This window comes from Mus musculus, chromosome 11, assembly GCF_000001635.26.
Source record: "Mus musculus strain C57BL/6J chromosome 11, GRCm38.p6 C57BL/6J".
Lineage (NCBI taxonomy): Eukaryota > Metazoa > Chordata > Mammalia > Rodentia > Muridae > Mus > Mus musculus.
In genome coordinates, this window is record NC_000077.6 from 87,547,173 (window position 1) to 87,566,637 (window position 19,465).

Below are 19,465 nucleotides of genomic sequence, written 5' to 3' on the forward strand. Positions count from 1 at the left end.
AGAGAAACCCTGTCTCATAAAACAAACAAACAAACAAACAAACAAAAGTTGAAAATATTGAAGTTAATACAAACAAGTTCACAATGAACAAAATAAACTTTGAAAAGAGATGAGACTTAGCCCTGTAGTGGCACGTGCCCCCCTCCCCTCTTCCTACAGATGAGACTTAGGTGTGTGGTGGTACGTGCTCTCTCACCTCGTCCTACTCCTAATCTTGGCCCTGCCTCTGCTAGGGAAGCCGTACATGGTGGTTTCAGCAGCAAAGAATAGCAAACCCCACTGCCATGGCTAAATGAGTTGTCATTTAACAAGAGGTTCATGGGTGGCACATGGGTGCTGGTGTAGTCACACTGCCAGAGACTCCCGCTGTTTAGTCTTCTGCTCTATTCGCCTGTGACGTGCTGGCCTTTGTTCTAGGTTTATTTTTTTTCTGTTTTTCCCTCATACCTGTCTCCTGGTGGCTGGATGGCTGTTTTCCACAAGACAGGCAAATGTAAGAACAGGGTTGGACAAAGGAAGATGTCACTGGAGTCTGCCCCCTTTAACTTGGGAGGCACAACCCTTCCCAAAAGTTTCCCAGCCTGCAGTTACTTATATTTCATTGGCTAAAATATGAATCCAGTATTTCCCCCGTTAACAGCTAAACCATTCTTCTTAAGGAAAATCAGAGTCACAGGAGTAGGAGATAGTCTTAAAAGCTGAGAAGAAAGTTTTTTATTTTTAGAGGAGACAGAATACCAAGGAATAAAAGGAAGGAGACTTTTGTTTTCCTCCCTGGTAAACATTTTGGAAACTGTTGAACATTTTTATTAAATGTGTGTATCATTGTTTTCTGTTTTGTGTGTGGTGTTTAGGAGTATACATATATACTGTGATCTGAGTGCGGAGGTCGGAGGAGAGCTCTGTGGAGTTCGTTTTCTCCACTTTTGAATGGGTTCTAGAGATGAGAGTTGTTAGGCTCCCATGGAGCTAGCCCACTAGCCCCGAGAAATCTTTAATCTCTGGCGTGTATTGTAACTATTTCATCCCTCTCAAACCACTTTCCACAATCAGCCATGTGGATTATTCAGGGGAAGGTGAGTTGCCCTCGGTCAAGCTGGTGCTGAATGTGCTGGCATATGCTGTATTTCATGCAGGAAGACCAAAGTTGAAAGTCAGCCTGGGCTTCATAGAGACCCTATTTTAAGAACAAAAAAAGCAAGTTACATTTGGCTATTCAGTGTAAAGCTCTTTGTACCTTGTCACCAAGTTAGTTACTTAGACTGGAGATGAGGCTCAGTTGGTAGAGTACTCAGTTGCTTAGAGTATATGAGACTATGTGTCATCCTTGGTACGGTATAAACTCTCCCTGGTACATACTTGGAATCCTAGTACTCAGAAGGTAGAAATGGGATGGTCAGAAGTTCAAAGCCAGTCTGGGATGAGATTCTGTCTCAAAAAATGTTACTGTTATTTCTTCTTCCCCCTTTGACATTTGTTTGTTTTTTTGTGGAGGGACCAGATGTCAGAGAACTACTTGGAGGAACTGGTTCCCTCCTGCCACCGTATGAATCCCAGGGATCTGACTCAGGGCGTCAGGCCACACCTTTACCACTGAGTTAGCTTACCAGTTTGGCTAGCTATTCACCTTGACCTGGGTCCACCTGTCTCTGGCTTCTAAATGCTGGGTTTAGAGGTGGGATGGCTTTTATGTAGGTTCTGGGGGTTCAGACTGTGGTCCTCAATGCTTATTTGTTAGTGCTTTGTTTACTGAACCCCTCTCCTCAGCCATTGATCTTAATTTTTCTAAAGGGTTGACAGTGCCACTCACAAGCTGGTTTCCACAATTCCCAAGTGGCTCAGTGCTATGCGAGTGGTGAGTCCAAGGCACTGTTATAGAATGGAAACCAGTTTTTCAAATGGAAAGTACATTTTAGGCCTTTCAAAACATCTTTTATCATCTAGCCTCAGAAGTAGTTCTTAGAAAGCATGTACAATTATAACATCATATAGAAAACTGGATTTAATGACTATAATTGAGACAGAGCTGGCATGAAGGGACTGTGTCATGGGTGCCAGGGCTTTGTCAAGGAGTTAAAGGACTATTTTAGTGTACACAGATGTTAGATACAAGGAACCTCTGGGTGTCTAGATACAATCTCACACCTTATGCTTTCAGTTCTTGGGAAAGCGGCAGTTTTGAGGACCTTTTCCCTGTGCTGCGGTGATGTGCTGGAGGGAAAGTGACTCTTGTCATTATCTTTACTTGCCCCTGGACAGAGCTCATTCTTCTCTTGATGAGGACCTGGAAAGATTCCTGCAGTCACCTGAGGAGAACACGGCACTGCTGGACCCTACCAAGGGCTCTACAAGGTTGTCTTTCCCCACTAAGGAATCATTTTCTTAGGTTTCATAGGGAAAAAACATACAAGGTCATAGAAGGCTCCATAGGCTCCCAGCTTTTCTTTATTTTTTCTCCAGAAAGTAGTTAGGCTTTCAACTTCTTGGATATGTATTTCTGGTGATGGCTTTGTCCTGCTGTAGGTCAGCCAGCCCTGACACCATTTGTCTGTGCTCAGACCTGCCTCTCGTCCTCCAGCCATCTACTCTCCCAAGACACTGATTAGCAGACTTGTATCAGAGCTCTCAGACAGGATTTTAGCCCTGTCACCTTCAACATTTTCATCAGTCATTTGAGTTAAATCAGAAAAGGCATCTGTATCAAATTTTCACACAAGTGGATTAGAAGTGGATGTTAATGTGATGGACGATAGACTGAAAATCTAAAATTACCTTGTCAGGTGGAAATGTTGGCCACTTTAAAAGACAAAGCCAAAGCCAGGCATGGCTGTTGCATGGTCTGCAGTTTCAGCTACTCAGAAGTCTAAGCCTGAGCTTGCCCAGAAACTCCAAGTCAGCCTAGGAGCATAGAGGGCTACAGTGTCTCAGACAAACAAAACTAAAACAGTACAAATGACACTTAAAAGATTGGTAAGTTTTAGATCCAAAAGTATACAATTTGGGAACCCAAGCCTAACTGGATAATTTTTTTACTTGGAAACTGCTAACTGTAATTATGTTGAGGGCAGGAAGTTTTAATTCACATACCCAGCACTCAGTTTCTGAAAAAGTTGATATAATGTTAATGCTGAATATACAGAAATAAGCTGTTCAGATCAGAGAAGTTCACCACAGGTCACACATGTGCTATTGGAGGACTCCTAGGTCACATTTCTAAATGAATGTCAGCAGTCAACAGAGAGGACACACAATAGTCCCAGGTCTGGAAACCAGGTCATAGGAGAGCAGCTGAGGAGCCAGGGAGACTCGGCCTGAAAAGACCAGAAGAGTGGAGAATTTGATAGCGTCCCTCAATTACCTGAAATACTGTAAAGTGAACAACATCTGCTCACTGTCTTCTGCCCCAAAGGATAGAGCTTGTGGACTAGGTGTTGCAAAGTAACAGCTTCTTATTAGAGAAGCATAATTTTCAAAGGCCACAGTTGTTTTATAGAGAAACAGTCTTTCCACTTCAACAGAGGCACAGCTGTTCATGTGGACTTGATGTCTGTGGTCTTGGGTGTTTGGATAGAAGTAGAAGATAAATGTAAAGGCCTTTGCCCACTCTCGAGATTCTGATTACGTCAATGAAGGTTAAAAGAGGAAAAAGCCCCCTTTTGCCCTAGGTGACTTTATCTTCTTCCCCACCCCAGAGGTGGCTGTTTCTGCTCTTAGGAGAGTGTGGCTTAAATATGAGATGCTTGCTTAGATTTCTCCTGTCACAGGGACCTTGAAGGAAATGAAGACAAGGGATGAATAATGACTTGAAAGAGAATGCTGACAATACAAGGACAATGCTTTCATTTTCCCTTTGAGGCTAGCTATATAGTGTTAATGTAGAAAACAGAGTCTGATTACATAGGCTTTAGAACTAATTAGGTAGGTAATTTTCTGTGCCTTGGTTTTCTCATCACACAATGTAGATATAGCAGTAACTGCATCATACAGATCAGAAAACAAGTTAACGTACATTTAAACTAGACTTGTCAGGCATGGTACACATGCCTTTAATCCCAACCAACACTCTGGAGACAGAGGCAAGCAGGTCACTGTGAGTTCAAGGCCAGCCTGGTTTACTTAGTGAGTTCCAGGCCAGTTAGGGCTACATAGGGAAACATGTCTCTAAGCAAATAAATAAATAATGAAAATAAAAGATAAACAAAAACTAAAGGTAAATAAAGATAAATACTTTATCCTTAAACACATGCCCTGAAGGAGTACGCCACTAGTACTAAGTACTCTACGCTTGCTTCTGACTATAGTCTTGCTTCCCCATGGTTACATATGTGTTTTAATGTCCCAAATCACTTTCATTAAAGGGAGAAAAAAAACAAAGATCAAGACGTTGTTGAGCAGAAGAGAAAAAAGAAAGAAAGCATCAAGCCAGAGAGAAGGGAGTCAGACAGCTCCCTAGGGACCTTGGAAGAAGGTATGGGTGAACGATTGTATAGTTTTCAGTCCTGGGGCTTTGGTGACTATCAAAGCTTTGAAATGTTTCCCAGATGCTATACACAATCTTGCAACCTGGGATAATTTCCTTTTACTTAAAGTTCAGCTCAGCATTTGTAATAATTGTAACTTAATAACAAATAGTAACATGAATTTTGAGGGTTTTGTCTTTTTTTATTCTTTTTGGTATTGCCTTTCTTTTTTTATTGGGTATTTTATTTACATTTATTTTTTATTAGATATTTTATTTATTTACATTTCAAATATTATCCCCTTTCCTAGTTTCCCCTCCAAAAATCCCCTATCCCCTCCTCTCTCCCCCTGCTCCCCAACCCACCCACTCCCATTCCTGGTCCTGGCATTCCCCTGGGTCCTAGAGCCTTCACAGGACCAAGGGCCTCTCCTCCCATTGATGACCGACTAGGCCATCCTCTGCTACATATGCAGCTAGAGACACAAGTTCCACCATGTGTTTTCTTTGATTGGTGGTATAGTTCCAAGGAGCTCTGTGGGTGCAGGTTAGTTCATATTGATGTTCCTCTTAGGGGGCTTCAGTCCCTTTCAGCTCCTCCCTGGGTATTTCTCTGGCTCCTTCATTGGGGACCTTGTGCTCCGTCCAATGGATTACTGTGAGCATCCACTTCTGTATTTGCCAGGCACTGGCAGAGCCTCGCAGGAGACAGCTATATCAGACTCCTGTCAGCAGACTCTTGCTGGCATCTGCCTAGTGACTGGATTTGGTGGTTGTTTATGGGGTGGATCCCCAAGTGGGGCAGTCTCTGGATGGTCTTTCCTTCAGTCTCAGCTCCGAACTTTGTCTCTGTAACTCCTTCCATGGGCATTTTGTTCCCCATTCTAAGAAGGATATTTACATTTTAAATATGGTTTCCCTTCTGCAAACCCCCCTATCCCATACCTTCTCCTCCTGCTTCTATGAGGGTGCTCCCTTATTCACCCACCCACTCCCACCTCACCTATATTGGGGCATTGAGCCTTCTCAGGACTAAGGGCCTCTCCTCCCATTGATGTTCAACAAGGCCATCTTCTGCTACTTATGCAGCTGGAGCCATGGGTCCCTCCATATGTATTCTTTGGTTGGTGGTTTAGTCCCTGGGAACTCTGCGGGGGTCTGGTTGGTTGATTTTGTTCTTCCTATGGGGTTGCAAACCCCTTCAGCTCCTTCAGTCATTTCCCTAACTCTTCCACCATTGGGGTCCCCATTCTTAGTCCAATGGCTGTCTGCAAGCATCCACATCTGTATTTGTCAGGCTCTGGCAGACAGAGCCTTTCAGGAGACAGCTATATCAGGTTTCAGTCAGCAAGCACTTCTTGGCATCCATAATAGTGTCTGGGTTTGGTTTCTGTATATGGGATGGATCCCCAGGTAAGGCAGTCTCTGGATGGCCTTTCCTTCAGTTTCCACTCCACACTTTGTCTCCATATTTCCTTTAGACAGGAGCAATTCTGGGTTTAAAAAAATTGGAGATGAGTTGGTGGCCCCATCCCCCAACTGAGGGCCTTTCCTAACCTCCAGATATGGTCTCTACAAGTTCTCCCTCCCCTTTGTTGAACATTTCAGCTAATGTCAGACCTGTTGGGTCCTGGGAACCTCTTGTTTTCCTGGCATCTGGGACTTGCTGGTGGCTACCCCCAGGTCTCATTCTAGCCCAGTTGGCCTCAAACTCAAAGCAGTCAGTCCTCTGACCTAGCAGGTGCTGTGATTGCAGGCATGGGCCAACACTCCTGGCTTTTTAGTTCTATTTCTAAATCAAGCCAGGGGCCATCCTCAATCTGCACATTGTCTGTAGAGCTGTTTTACATTTAAATGTATTCAAAAGAACTTTAAATTTAAGCTGAGCGTGGTGAAACATGCCCCAGTACTCAGGAGGTAGAAGCAGGAGGATCACCCACGGATTTCAAAGCCAGCCAGGGCTTGGAGAATGATTCACGGGGCTTACACCAAGCCTGAGGGACCTAGGTTTGATCCCCAGAACCCACATAGAAAAAGGAGAGATCCAGCCAGGCCTGGTGGCACACGCCTTTAATCCCAGCACTTGGGAGGCAGAGGCAGGCAGATTTCTGAATTCGAGGCCAGCCTGGTCTACAAAGTGAGTTCCAGGACAGCCAGGGCTATACAGAGAAACCCTGTCTCGAAAAACCAAAAAAAAAGAAAAAGGAGAGATCCAACTACAGTAAGTTGTCCTCTAACCTCCTCCATATGCCCGTGTGCATATACACATTTTACATACACATAAATATAAAATACAACTTCTTAAGCATTTTAAATTTAGCTTACATGGATACTGGGGAAACTATATATTGCAGAATTCAAACGGAGTTTACAAGTAATGGAAAAGTTACAAATTCACCTTAACTTTAGAACTATTCTAATGGAGTTCCAGGCTTCCAGTGTATCTTTACAGATGACCCCCCCCTTCTATGTTTACTTTACTTGGGGAGTTAGATGTTCACCCTTCCGAGTCATCTAGTGTCCCTGACATCTTTTCCCTAGTCCCTTCTGGTCCTTTCCCTGCCCTGGTTTCTGCTTTATGCCTCAGGATGCTTAGCCTAGTGGACTGTATCTCATTGACTTTCTGGAGTCTCTGGCAGAAGATCAGAGGGCAAGAAAATTGTATTCACTTCCTTTCCTACCTCTTTGAACACCCTGCATCTGGTAACCATGGTGTCCTTCACAGGCATCCTGCCTTTCCTAGCTCCAGTTCTCCCCACTAGGTCCTAGTAACTATCCTGCTGTCCCATCCCCACTGTTAGCCACTTTCCACTTAGGCTTTCCACCGCTGTAGCCAAAAGAAGCCGTCTGTCCTTGTTTGTCCCTTAACTCTAATTATACCTTTGTGTATAGCCGCTTTGTTAAGGAGTCTTTATCTGTACCAGCGATGTGTACATTTTATTTCCTCCAGAACTCTGACTGGCACAGGGCCCAGAGGATGTGGACATTTAGCCAAGAGTGAATTCACTAGCCGATAACTTGGGGGACTGGGAAAGGTAATGCAGGGACTTTTGAATTAGGGTCACTGGCACTCACTGCTATGGCAGCAGGAGCTGTTGGACATTAGGAGAAGAAGCCATTAGCTGTATTTTAGAAAACATTTTGCATTTTTAGAAAAGTCATATCTAGAGTGGAACAAATAAGTAAACAGCACACTGAGCTCGAGAGCACCCCAGTGTGAGTGCTGACGTCTCACCCCCTCCACCTAGAAAGTAACCAGGCTTTATTTTCTCTTTCTTCCTTTGTGTTCCATCAAGATGAACTAAAACCCTGTTTTTGGAAGCGACTGGGTTGGTCCGAACCTTCCAGGTAATGAGATAGCCTGTTTGTAGGTCAGAGTTTGTTCTTTATAGAGTGGTTAAACAGACTTAAAATATTTACCAGTATCTAAATAAATATCACTAACAGACTGAGTTCATACCAAGCTGATCAGTTTAAAGTTACATATTTATAACTGATAAAAACAAGGTGAAGTTAATGCCAGCTTTGCTTAAGTGATAGCTGTTCAAGTAAAGTTTTCACACACAGGGAATATGAGAGATGTTGCTGCTGTCAGGTGCTTTGTAGTCATTCTGCATTTCCAAGCTACACTGTTGATACTATCTGATTATACAGACTGAAATTCCTTTCCTCTGACTTCAGTTGAGTAGGAAAAGTGTGTGTCTGGGCTTAGGAAATGAGCTTAGTGTTGGAATGCCTGCTGGGTTTGTGTGAGGTCTGGGATGTGACCCTAAGCACTGCACAAGAATTTGTAAAAGTACATGTGAATTCAAAAAACTTCCCTTTTTTGCCCCTTAAAATATGTACACACAGGATAATTGTGCTGGATCAGAGCGACTTGTCAGACTGATTGGAACTGGACCGTGCAAGCATTGTGGCTGTGGCCTCCTTTCTTCTCTTATCTGCTTCAGTTGCCTCAAGGACAGTAGTTTCAGTCTGTAACTCACACTTTGTTCTGCTGCTACTATGGGCACAATAATGTGTCCCTATCATGTGTAGCATGCTTAATCATTTGTTTTAAATCAGGTTTCTGAAAAGTGCAAAGTAACCATAGTGGCAAACATTTTGTGTTCAGAATGGCTTTTGTTTTTTCTGATGTAAATTTTTGAAACCATAACTTTGTTATATAATAAAGTGTTTACTTTCAATGCTAGTTGGGTGCCAGTTGTGATTTTTGTGCATTAGTTTGGGGGGTTGGGAAGATTGCTGAATTTTTCTTCCAGTTAGAATCGGCTTTCCAGGAGACAGCAGGAGCACCCTAATGTATTGTGAATTGTCTAAGATGAACAACATCATCTCCACACATTTTGGAATGTGCACCTCACATCATCAGGGAACCTGAAAAGTGGAACTGTGGCAAAACTAAAATCAGTGCTTTCTCTCCTTTAACCTTTTTGTGACTATTAGCCAAATGAATATGTTATCTAGATGGGTCCATGTAGAATTTTCACATATGATTAACAACTTTTCTAGGAAGCATTACACTGTTGTACAGTACTAGCATTTGATTTTGTCTTAGTAGGTAGTAGGTCTTTGTTGTAAAAACTGAATAGCTCCTATTATGGATGATCATATTTCATGTTTTAGACTGTAGAAAATTTCTTCTGCACAGATAAAATAGCAAGTACACATTTGTTTGGTTACCTAGCTATTGTAACCAGAGGAAAACTGTCAGAAAACTAGTTAAGTTACATGGATATATGACAGCTCATGAATTCTGGCCTGTAATTCTAGCACTTGGGAGGTTGAGTCTGGAGGATTGCCGTGATTCAAGGCCACTCTGAGACAGTGTGAGACCCTACCAAAAGGAAGCAAACAACAAGGGGCCTGCAAGATGGCTCAGCATATAAGGCATTTGTCAGGCCTAACAGCCTGAGTTTGGCCACCAGGACCTGCATGGGAGATGGCGAGAGCTGGTTCTCAGAGGTGGTTCTCTGATTGTCCTCCATATATACACAATGAAAAAATAAATATAATAAAAATTTGAAAAGCAAGCAACAAAACAATACCACCCCCAAGTTTACAAATACTACATGTAAGGCCTGTGACTGTAAGATATAGTGAGGTCTTCCTCTGAAAAGCTTATCTAGTTGAAGAGACAAATGCAAGAATGTGGAGATTAATAGCAGACTGCATGAGAAATGGGGCTTATGCAGTTGTAACGTCATCAGTTCATAAACATAAGATCAAACTAATGCTTGCTGATGAGAGTTAATTTAGGCTGGATATGGTGGAACATAGCTTTAATCACAGCTCTTGAAGGTAGAGGCAGGTAGATCTCTGTGAGTTTGAGGCCAGCCTGGTCTGCATAGTGAGTTCCAGGACAGCCATAGCTACATCTGTGTGTCTATGTCTGTGTGTATATGTTCACATGTGTGACAGTGCACGTGTGAAGGTCCAAAGTTGATGTCAGAAATCTTTAATTGCGGTGTGCCTTATTCTTTGAAGCAGCATCTGTCTCTCACTTGGCCCAGAGCTCACTGTTCTGGCTGTTATGGCTAGGCAGCTTGCTCCTGGGGTCCTATCTCTGTCTTCCAAGCCCTGGGATTATAAAGTGTAACTAGTCCCCATGATTATGCACCAAGTGCTTTAATCGCTGAACCAGCTCCCTATTTCTGAACACTCTTCTTGATTCATCTCTTTCTATAAGCATTCACATGTTGATTTTCTTATGTTTAAAACTTATTTCCCTCATCTGGGCCTATACTCTCAGGAATCAAAGGCAGAAAAGTTACAAGTTGGTGGCCAGGGTGGACTGCAGGGTGAGTTCAAGATCAGCCTGACTACAAAAACAACATAGCAGGTTACAGAGATGGTTCAGCAGTTTAAAAAACTTGCTGCTCTTTTAGAGGAGGCAGCTCACCACTGTCTTTAAGTCTAGCTCCAGATGAGAGACACCTTTTTTTTCTGGCTGCCACAGGTACTCATATACATGTGGTGCACACATACACGTAAATCCAGAAAATAATAAATCTTACCTAGCCATGATGGTGCTTAGCTTTAATCTCCAAATTTAGGAGGCAGAGGCAGGTGGATCTCCATGAGTTCAAGGCCAGCCTAGTTTACAAAATGAATTCCCAAATAGATACGGCTATATAGTGAGAGACCCTGCCTCCAAAAACCTCCTCAAACCAAAGGGCAATGACAAAGCAGCAATCAGACAAGTGGCAGAGTGCTTACCTCACACGTGAGGTCCTGGGTTCAGTCCTCAGCACTGCAGAACACATGGCCTGGATTCCACCCCTCCCTCCAGCTGCTCAACTACCCTTCTCCTACTGTGCTTCTTTTTTTTCTTTTCCATTTTTTATTAGGTATTTAGCTCATTTACATTTCCAATGCTATACCAAAAGTCCCCCATACCCACCCACCCCCACTCCCCTACCCACCCACTCCCCCTTTTTGGCCCTGGCATTCCCCTGTACTGGGGCATATAAAGTTTGCATGTCCAATGGGCCTCTCTTTCCAGTGATGGCCGACTAGGCCATCTTTTGATACATATGCAGCTAGAGTCAAGAGCTCCGGGGTACTGGTTAGTTCATAATGTTGTTCCACCTATAGGGTTGCAGATCCCTTTAGTTCCTTGGGTACTTTCTCTAGCTCCTCCATTGGGAGCCCTGTGATCCATCCAATAGCTGACTGTGAGCATCCACTTCTGTGTTTGCTAGGCCCCGGCAGAGTCTCACAAGAGACAGCTACATCTGGGTCCTTTCGATAAAATCTTGCTAGTGTATGCAATGGTGTCAGTGTTTGGATGCTGATTATGGGGTGGATCCATGGATATGGCAGTCTCTACATGGTCCATCCTTTCATCTCAGCTCCAAACTTTGTCTCTGTAACTCCTTCCATGGGTGTTTTGTTCCCAATTCTAAGGAGGGGCATAGTGTCCACACTTCAGTCTTCATTCTTCTTGAGTTTCATGTGTTTAGCAAATTGTATCTTATATCTTGGGTATCCTAGGTTTGGGGCTAATATCCACTTATCAGTGAGTACATATTGTGTGAGTTCCTTTGTGAATGTGTTACCTCACTCAGGATGATGCCCTCCAGGTCCATCCATTTGGCTAGGAATTTCATAAATTCATTCTTTTTAATAGCTGAGTAGTACTCCATTGTGTAGATGTACCACATTTTCTGTATCCATTCCTCTGTTGAGGGGCATCTGGGTTCTTTCCAGCTTCTGGCAAAACACTACTGTTGGGGGTTCATCTGATGCTGCTACATAGACCTGCTTGCCCGAAGATGGACTAAGTCCCACTACACCAGCCTTTGTTATGTAAACCTTGCTCCCCACATTTAAGTTAATTGGTTAATAAAAGGTTATAGTCTGATTGAGCAGTAGAGAGAAAGGCAGGACTTGAGGATGGAGTGAGGGGACTCAGGAGAGACCATGGAGGAATGGGAGAGGAGAGAGGGAGAGAAGAAGGTTGCCACAAGGCTGGATGATGGACCATGAGCAGGTGATCGGGAGAAGTGGACCCTGAGGGCAAGAATCAAACAGCAAGGAACAAGGGACATATGGCTGGGATGTAAATTAGAAAGCTCAAAGCCTGGACCATCTAGGCTTGCAGCTTATAAATAAAAAGGATTTTGTGTCTTTTATAGAGGCTAACTAGACTACATAATTCATAGTACCCACTACCCTGGATATCTTTAGTGCCTTGCCTCAGCACACTAGAATTTGGGTCCCACTTCTTTAGAAGTTATTCAGGTCATCAGTGTCTTCCGTATTCCTAAATCACACAGTCAACTTTTGCCCCATGATAATTATTCTTTCCATTTCCTCAGTCTCAGTCGATGTTAGAGCCTCGTTTTTCTTCTACCACATCAGCCTCTACCTCCACTCTTTTTTTTTTTTTTGAGACAGGGTTTCTCTGTGTAGCCTTGGCTGTCCTGGAACTCACTTTGTAGACCAGGCTGATCTCGAACTCAGAAATCTGCCTGCCTCTGCCTGCCTCCCGAGTGCTGGGATTAAAGGCATGGGCCTCCACCTCCACTCTTAATGTTCTTTAAGGATGACTGATGGTCTGAATGAGAATGGGCCCCAGAGGCTCATGGATTTGCATGCTTAGTCCCCCGCTGTTTGGAAGGATTAGGAGCTCTGGCCTTATTGCAACCTGCATTGCAAAGATCAGGCTTCAAAAGCCCATGCCAGGCCCAGGTCCTTCCCCTCCCCTCATGAGATTTAAAACTCTCAGTCCCATGCCTGTCATGAAGATTGTGAGTTAACCCTCTAAAACTGTAAGCAAGCTGCCAATGAAATGCTTTCTTTTGTAAGAGTTGCCTTGGTCATGGTGTCTCTCACAGCACAGAGAAGTGACCTAGTTTACTTCCACGGCTTTGGTCATCGGGCATGCTCTAACAATCCTGTATTGTAAGGAATGGGTCTCTGATGTGAGCCCATGCACTTACCATGCACTCAGTGTGGATTTCTTTCAGGTAACTCACTGGCCCAGCCAATACTCACCGTGGTTGGCTTGCCCTCCCACTCAGTATTAGTGTCGTGTTATCCACTCAAATCAGAGATCCAGATACCATCTTTGATTCCATTAGATTTACAATCTTTTGTGTGTGGGGGGGTGGGGGGGGCTTTTTTGAGACAGGGTTTCTCTGGCTGTCCTGGAACTCACTCTATAGACCAAGCTAGCCTCAAACTCAGAAATCTGCCTGGCTCTGCCTCCCAAGTGCTGGGATTAAAGGTGTGCACCACCACTGCCCGACTAGATTTACAATCTTAACTCTTAAAAATCAGTAAAGACTTGTTTGTTTCCAGCTGGGCATGGTGACCCAGGATTACAATCTCAGCACTTGGAGGCTGAGGCAGGAAGATTGCTGAGAGTTCGAGCCATTCTGGGCTACAGTGTGAGAAAACAAAACAAGACAACAGCAAAGAACCCCTCCCTGCTAGTCAAGCAAGAAACTTTGACCTCCAAACTCTAGGTTCCTTATTCTCACCTCTCCTGTTTTTTGTTGCCACTGCCTGTCCAGCAGCCTTCTCAAGTGCCTCCTTCCAGCTAGTATGTCTCCTTGAAGGCTGGCCTTGAACTTCCTGAATCTGCCTTTCAAGTGCTAGAATTACAGGTACTTGACACCATGCCTGCCTTACAAATCTTTGTAATAACTCCTACATGCCAGTCACACCTTCAAGCAATGATGAGCCAAGCCAAGTCTGCTGTCCTGGAGTTTACTGAGCTATTCAGTGACCAAATAGTAATAATAATGGTAAATGCTGTAATGATAATAAATAGGTTTAAAGGACAGTAATTACATCTGGATGTTAATGGGGATGGAGAGACGGCTCAGTGGTTAAATACTCACTGCTCTTCCGAAGGCTCTGAGTTCAATATCCAGCACCCATTCGGCATCTCACAACCATCTGATGATGTATTCCAATGTGCAGACGTACATGCAGCCAGTATCTATATACATAAAATACATAAACAAATTCATCTTAAAAAAACAGGCAACTTAACATTAAATAAAGTATTCAAGGGAAGTTGCTTTGAAGATGTGACCTTTAACCTTGTCTGGAATGATGGGAGAGAGCCAGCCTTGTGTCTGGAGGATGGTCATCCAGCACCGAGAACAGCAGGCACAGAGCTCCGTGGGACACACTGAACTGAGGTATGAAAGGCCAGCATGTGTAAAATGCCAGTGTGATAGAGAAGCAGAATAAGTTCCGGGGAAGCTGTCAGGAAGTTGCAGTGAGGGGCTGGAGCTCTGGCTTACTGGATGTGCTTCCAGTTGGACAGATGGTGCACAGGCATAAACGTAGGCAAAGCACCCACATGCCTAAGAAGTACAGTGAAGATGGAAGACTAAGCAAGGGGGATTTTAGACCATGGCGAAACATAGGAACTGTTAGAAAACTCTCTCCCCTCTCTAATATTTAACACAACGTATTGTTGTTCCTGTTTTGAGATAGGAGCTCATGTATTCTGAGCTAGCTTTCAATTTCTGTTGAGTATGACCTGGAACTTGGGAATCTTCATTCCTCCACCTTCTGAGTGCTAAGATTAGAGGCCTTTATCAGCACTCCAGTTTAGTCTAGCTCAGGCTGGAATCTGTTTGACGAGTACCCTGGCAGCTAATCTATACCCCAACCACTGTGACCTCTCATTCATTTTTCTGGCGTATGCATAGAAGCTATATGAGTGTCGGTGTGTGGAGGTGGGAAGTCACCACTGTACCTTCCTCTATTGCTCCTCACTCTGATTTTTGAGATAGGAGCTCTTACAGATCCTGGAGCTCATTGATTGCTTAGAATGGCTGGCCGTTGGGCTCTAGAGATCTGCCTTTGCCTCCCCAAGCACAGGGGTCACAAGTACACACCACACCTGCCTTTTCTGAGTCTTCACGTGTGCATAGCAAGCACTTTAGTGAGTCATCGTCCCACCTTCACAGTGATCTTTTCACTCTACGGATCTTGCTCGGATCTGAGCCTATGGCGCTTAGAGAAAATGGAGTTCTCTTAGCTCTTTAAGTACACTGTGGCATGTGCTGCTCTTGCATATCTAGCTATATTGCTTGTTTCCCAGCTTACTTAATTTCCTCAGAGAATCTTGTTGATGTTTTTGAACCTTCTGTAAGATTCTCTACTAGTAGTCTGCCTGCCTCCTTCTAACCCATGCATAGACCAGCTTGTTACACAGTCACACACATACACCACACACACACACACACACACACACACACACACACACACACACACACACACCACTTTAGCCTATGCCTTTTAAATCCAGCACTTGGAAGGCAGAGGCAGGTGGATCTCTGAATTTGAGGACAGCCTGGTCTACATAGCAATTCGAGGGCCTCATAATAGAAAGACCCTGTCTCAAAAAAATATTGTGTGTATGGGAGTGCTGGAGCATACAGGTGCCCGTGTCACAACATATATGTTGAGGTCAGAGGACGACTTTCAGGCGTGGGTTTATCTTTCCATCATGGGTTACAGAGCTAGAGCTCATGTTGTCAAGGCTTCCACAGCAAGCACTCTTACCTGCCAAGCCCCTCTCTGGCTCCATACTTTCATTTCATACTGCACAACACACTTACAGGCCAGTAGGATCTTCCACTCTTGTTCTTACCAACTATAAGCTGAAGAAGGCCACATCATATTTGTGTTGTTCACTGAGGTAACCCAGATTTGTATTTTGGGCTATTCACCAGTGAAGACTGCTGGAACATGGGTTTAAGCCAATAAAAAGTCTTTATTGGCCTGATAGTAACTACACTGGGTTGGTTCAGGATCCCAGTGTAGCACCAAGCCTTATTTGCGGTTAGCTTTTAAGCACAAAAAAACATGTTCTGGGTTGACATACTTTAGTTAACAAGAATAGTCAGTCAAAAGTAGAACTATGAAGCTAAAAAGAAAGGTTAGAGACTTTTCCAGAACTATTGGCCTTGATGGATACTCAGCTAACATGTTCAGAGAGCAGCTGCAATATTCATAAAGCACTGAAGAATGGGTGTTCATCCCTTCCTTACAAGAGAGGAGACTATTCAAAGGGGACTTCATGATCTTCCCGTGGTCACACTGGAACAAATGTATTTTTGTACTCATAGATGGCACTGTAGCTCTGAGGCAGCTCAAGACTGCACAGAAGAAACACTGAGACTTAGAGAAACGGAGCTGGTGAGGCGGCTCAGTGAGTAGAGCCAGACGAGCCTGATGACCTGAGTCCAATCCCTAGACCCCCACAGCAGAAGGAGAGAACCAACTCCAAAACGTTTTCTCCCCTCCCTCTTACACACACACACACACCTAAATACAATTTAATAAAATACAAATTCTGAGAGGGCATATGTGAGCTTCTGGGGGTGGGAGAGACTGTTGTTCTGGGACTAGAGAGATGGTTCTAGCAGTTAAGAGCACTTAGTGATCTTTCAGATGACCCAGGTTTAGTGCTCATCACCCACATGGTGGTTTACAACCATCCCTAACCCAGTGCCAGGGCATTAGATGCCTTCTTTGAGCATTTTGGGCATGAGGCACATGGTGCACATGTATACGTAACAGACAAAATACTCATAAAATAAATAAACCAAAGAAATAAAGAATGGCTCTCTTAAGGAGGGCATAATAGAGTATATAAAGACATAATAGAGTTTATAAAGGCATAATAGCATATATAAAGATTTCATATATATGTACATATATATATATATGGTGTTTATTGTAGCGTTCATAATACAGAACTATCCAATAATAAAAGACTTATTTAAAAATTATGAAATAAGGGCTGGAGAGATGGCTCAACAGTTAAGAGCACTGACTGCTCTTCTAGAGGTCATGAGTTCAAATCCCAGAAACCATATGGTGGCTCACAACCATCTATAATGAGATCTGATGCCCTCTTTTGGTGTGTCTGAAGACAGTTACAGTGTACTCATATCTAATAAATAGGCCAGAGCAAGCGGGGCCGAAGTGGGCTGGGGAAAAAAAATTATGAAATAATAGCTGGGCAGTGGTAGTTAAATGCCTTTAATCCCACTATTTGGGAGGCAGAGCAGGTGGATCTCTGTGAGTTTAAGGTCAGCCTGGTCTACAGAGTAAGTTCCAGGATAGCCAGGGCTACACGAAGAAATCCTGTCTTGAAAAACAAAACAACAAAACTTATGAAATAACCATAAGTTAATTCATTCAAAATCATATTATAGATATGGATTAGCATGGAAACATACCCATGACATGTGAAGTAGTGATAGTAGTAATATTCCAGTAGGCAAATAGGATTCTACTTATATAACTTTATGTCCATATATGAGAAATGCAGAAAATACTTATTAAATAATAAAATAGGGAAGTTTGATCCTGTTACATAATTTCAAGTTTTTGTAATTCTTTGCAAACTCCTTTAATTGGAGAAAATAGACAGTTTAGAAATACTTAAAATTCAAGTCCTTGGAGAGATTAGAATACCACTATAATTAACCATAAACCTAATTAATTTTATCATGACTCATTTTAAGAAAGACTAACAGAAGAGAATGGTCAGTGTAGTGCATAAAAATCTGAAGGTGGGGCTGGAGAGATGGCTCAGCGGTTAAGAGCACTGGCTGCTCTTCCAGAGGTCAACTCCCAGCAACCATGTGGTGGCTCACAGCCATCTATAAGGAAATCTGGTGCTTTCTTCTGGCCTGCAGGCATACATGCAACAGAACACTTATATATTAAATAAAATTTTTTTTTAAAAATTGTGAAGGTAAGTCTTGGCCTAATATATGAAATCGCAACATTCAGGAGGATTGTGGGTAAGAGGCCAACCTGTGCTACACAGTCAGATTCTGTCTCAAACAAAACCTTTGTCTTTCAGAGTCAGTGCTAGACGGTTACATATGGTAATTTCTCTCAAAAAAAAAAAAGAGGGTAAAAGATGTCAAAGGAAAAGATAACAGTTTATCCACAGTGTTCATTGAAAGTGGAAAGTTGCTCTTCAAGGAGAAAAAAGCCATGCCAGGCAGTGGTGGCGCACACCTTTAGTCCCAGCACAGCAAGGCAGAGGCAGGCAGATCTCTTGAGTTTGAGTCCAGCTTGTTCTATAGAGTGAGTTCCAGGACAGCCAGGGCTACAGACAGACAGACAGACAGATACATAGAGATAGAGAACATATGGTCTGAAAGACTCTACCCAGGCCATAAGACCAGGTATAATGGCACGTGCCTAAAATTCCCACAACTTGAGAAGCTGAGGTGAGGGGATGGTGAGTTTGAGTCTAACCTGGGCTAGTGAGAATCTGTCCCCAAAGAGGAGGGTGCTGAAAAGGTGGCTCAGCGGTTAAGAGCACATACTGTTCTTGCAGAAAGCTTGAGTTTGATTCTCAGCCTCCACATCAGGTGGCTCACAGTGGTCTAACACCTCTATCCTTGGGGGCACCAGCACTCACATGAACATATACATAAAATTTTTATAAAAGAGCCAGGTGTGATGGCGCATACCTTTAATTTCAGCACTTAGGAGGCAGAGGCAGGCAGATCTCTGAGTTCAAGGCCAGCCTGGTCTTTCAGAGTAGGTTCCAGGACAGCCAGGGCTACACAGAGAAACTCTGTCCCCCCACACCCCCCCACCCCCCCAAAAAAAACCAAAAAAAGTGAATAAATAAAAGAAGGTTGGAATATAGCTTGGTGGATAGCTTATCTAACGTATATGAGGCTTTGTGCATGATTCCCAACATAACATAAACTGGGGATGCTAGCACATGTCGATATGATACTCCCACTCCTTGGGAAGTGGATGTCAGAAGCACAAGCTCATCTTTGGCTACAGAAATAGTTCAAGGCTAGCCTGGGTTACATGAAATGCTTTTCAAAAGATGGGGAGGGGATGAGGAAAAGAAAAGAAGATGAATATCTAAATCTAGCTGATTGCCAACAAGAGGATCATTAATGAGAAGGGATGTTAATATTTATTGTGTGATTCTCATGTAGGAGGCAATAGTTTTCAGGTTGAAACTAAGACTCTGGTAAGTCATGCCCAAGGTGCTCAACCAGTTGTTTATTGTCAAGACCAAACTAATTCCAGATTTTTTACTATGATACTATATGCTCCTGGAATAATGAGAGAATTTATGACTTGAGTAACCTAGGTTTTGTCCCTAGAGACAAATTAACTGATGGTTATTCATGAAACCTGGAAAAGGCTGGAGCTCTATTATTATATCATCATCATCATCATTACTATTATTAATTCATATATCAGTTTCAAACAAGATGGGAATAAATCTATACATCACAAAAGGTACCTTGTTCAAGCTGGGCTAGCACAGCCTGATTGACCTGTGAGGCTGACTTCATGAGTCCCTGAGAACTCCTAGAATCCAAGACGAATAAGGAAGTTCCCTCTATACAAGGAAATCCTGACTTTTCTTAAGAACTTGGCCAAAGGCTTATTGTCAGACAGAGTTACTTTCCATCTGGGGAGTGATTCTCTATGAAGAATTGTAACTGTAAAACAAGATGTTTAATAGGA

General features: G+C 43.2%; 1 protein-coding gene and 1 long non-coding RNA gene across 10 annotated transcripts in view; one reads left to right on the forward strand and one right to left on the reverse strand.

Annotated features, from left to right (window-relative positions):
• Window positions 1-8,651, forward strand: part of Tex14 (testis expressed gene 14) — a 150,811-nt gene extending 142,160 nt beyond the window's left edge. For 7 of the 9 annotated variants that reach the window (XR_001780081.2, XM_011249327.3, XM_017314855.2 and 4 more), the window contains 4 exons: window positions 2,260-2,352; window positions 4,359-4,468; window positions 7,756-7,807; window positions 8,312-8,651. Coding sequence is in view for 8 of the 9 variants with exons in the window: in XM_011249327.3 (XP_011247629.1) it covers window positions 2,260-2,352; window positions 4,359-4,468; window positions 7,756-7,807; window positions 8,312-8,348 (292 nt within the window). In the remaining variant the exon portion in view is untranslated. The remainder of the gene's footprint in view (window positions 1-2,259; window positions 2,353-4,358; window positions 4,469-7,755; window positions 7,808-8,311) is intronic. The other 2 variants (XM_017314856.2, XM_017314857.2) reach the window with 1 other exon arrangement.
• Window positions 687-19,428, reverse strand: Gm34000 (predicted gene, 34000). The gene is made up of 3 exons (NR_168646.1): window positions 19,239-19,428; window positions 13,813-13,913; window positions 687-1,177 (listed from the first exon to the last, which is right to left on the reverse strand). It is a non-coding gene; the product is annotated as a predicted gene, 34000 (long non-coding RNA).
• Between the last annotated feature and the right edge of the window lie 37 nt (window positions 19,429-19,465).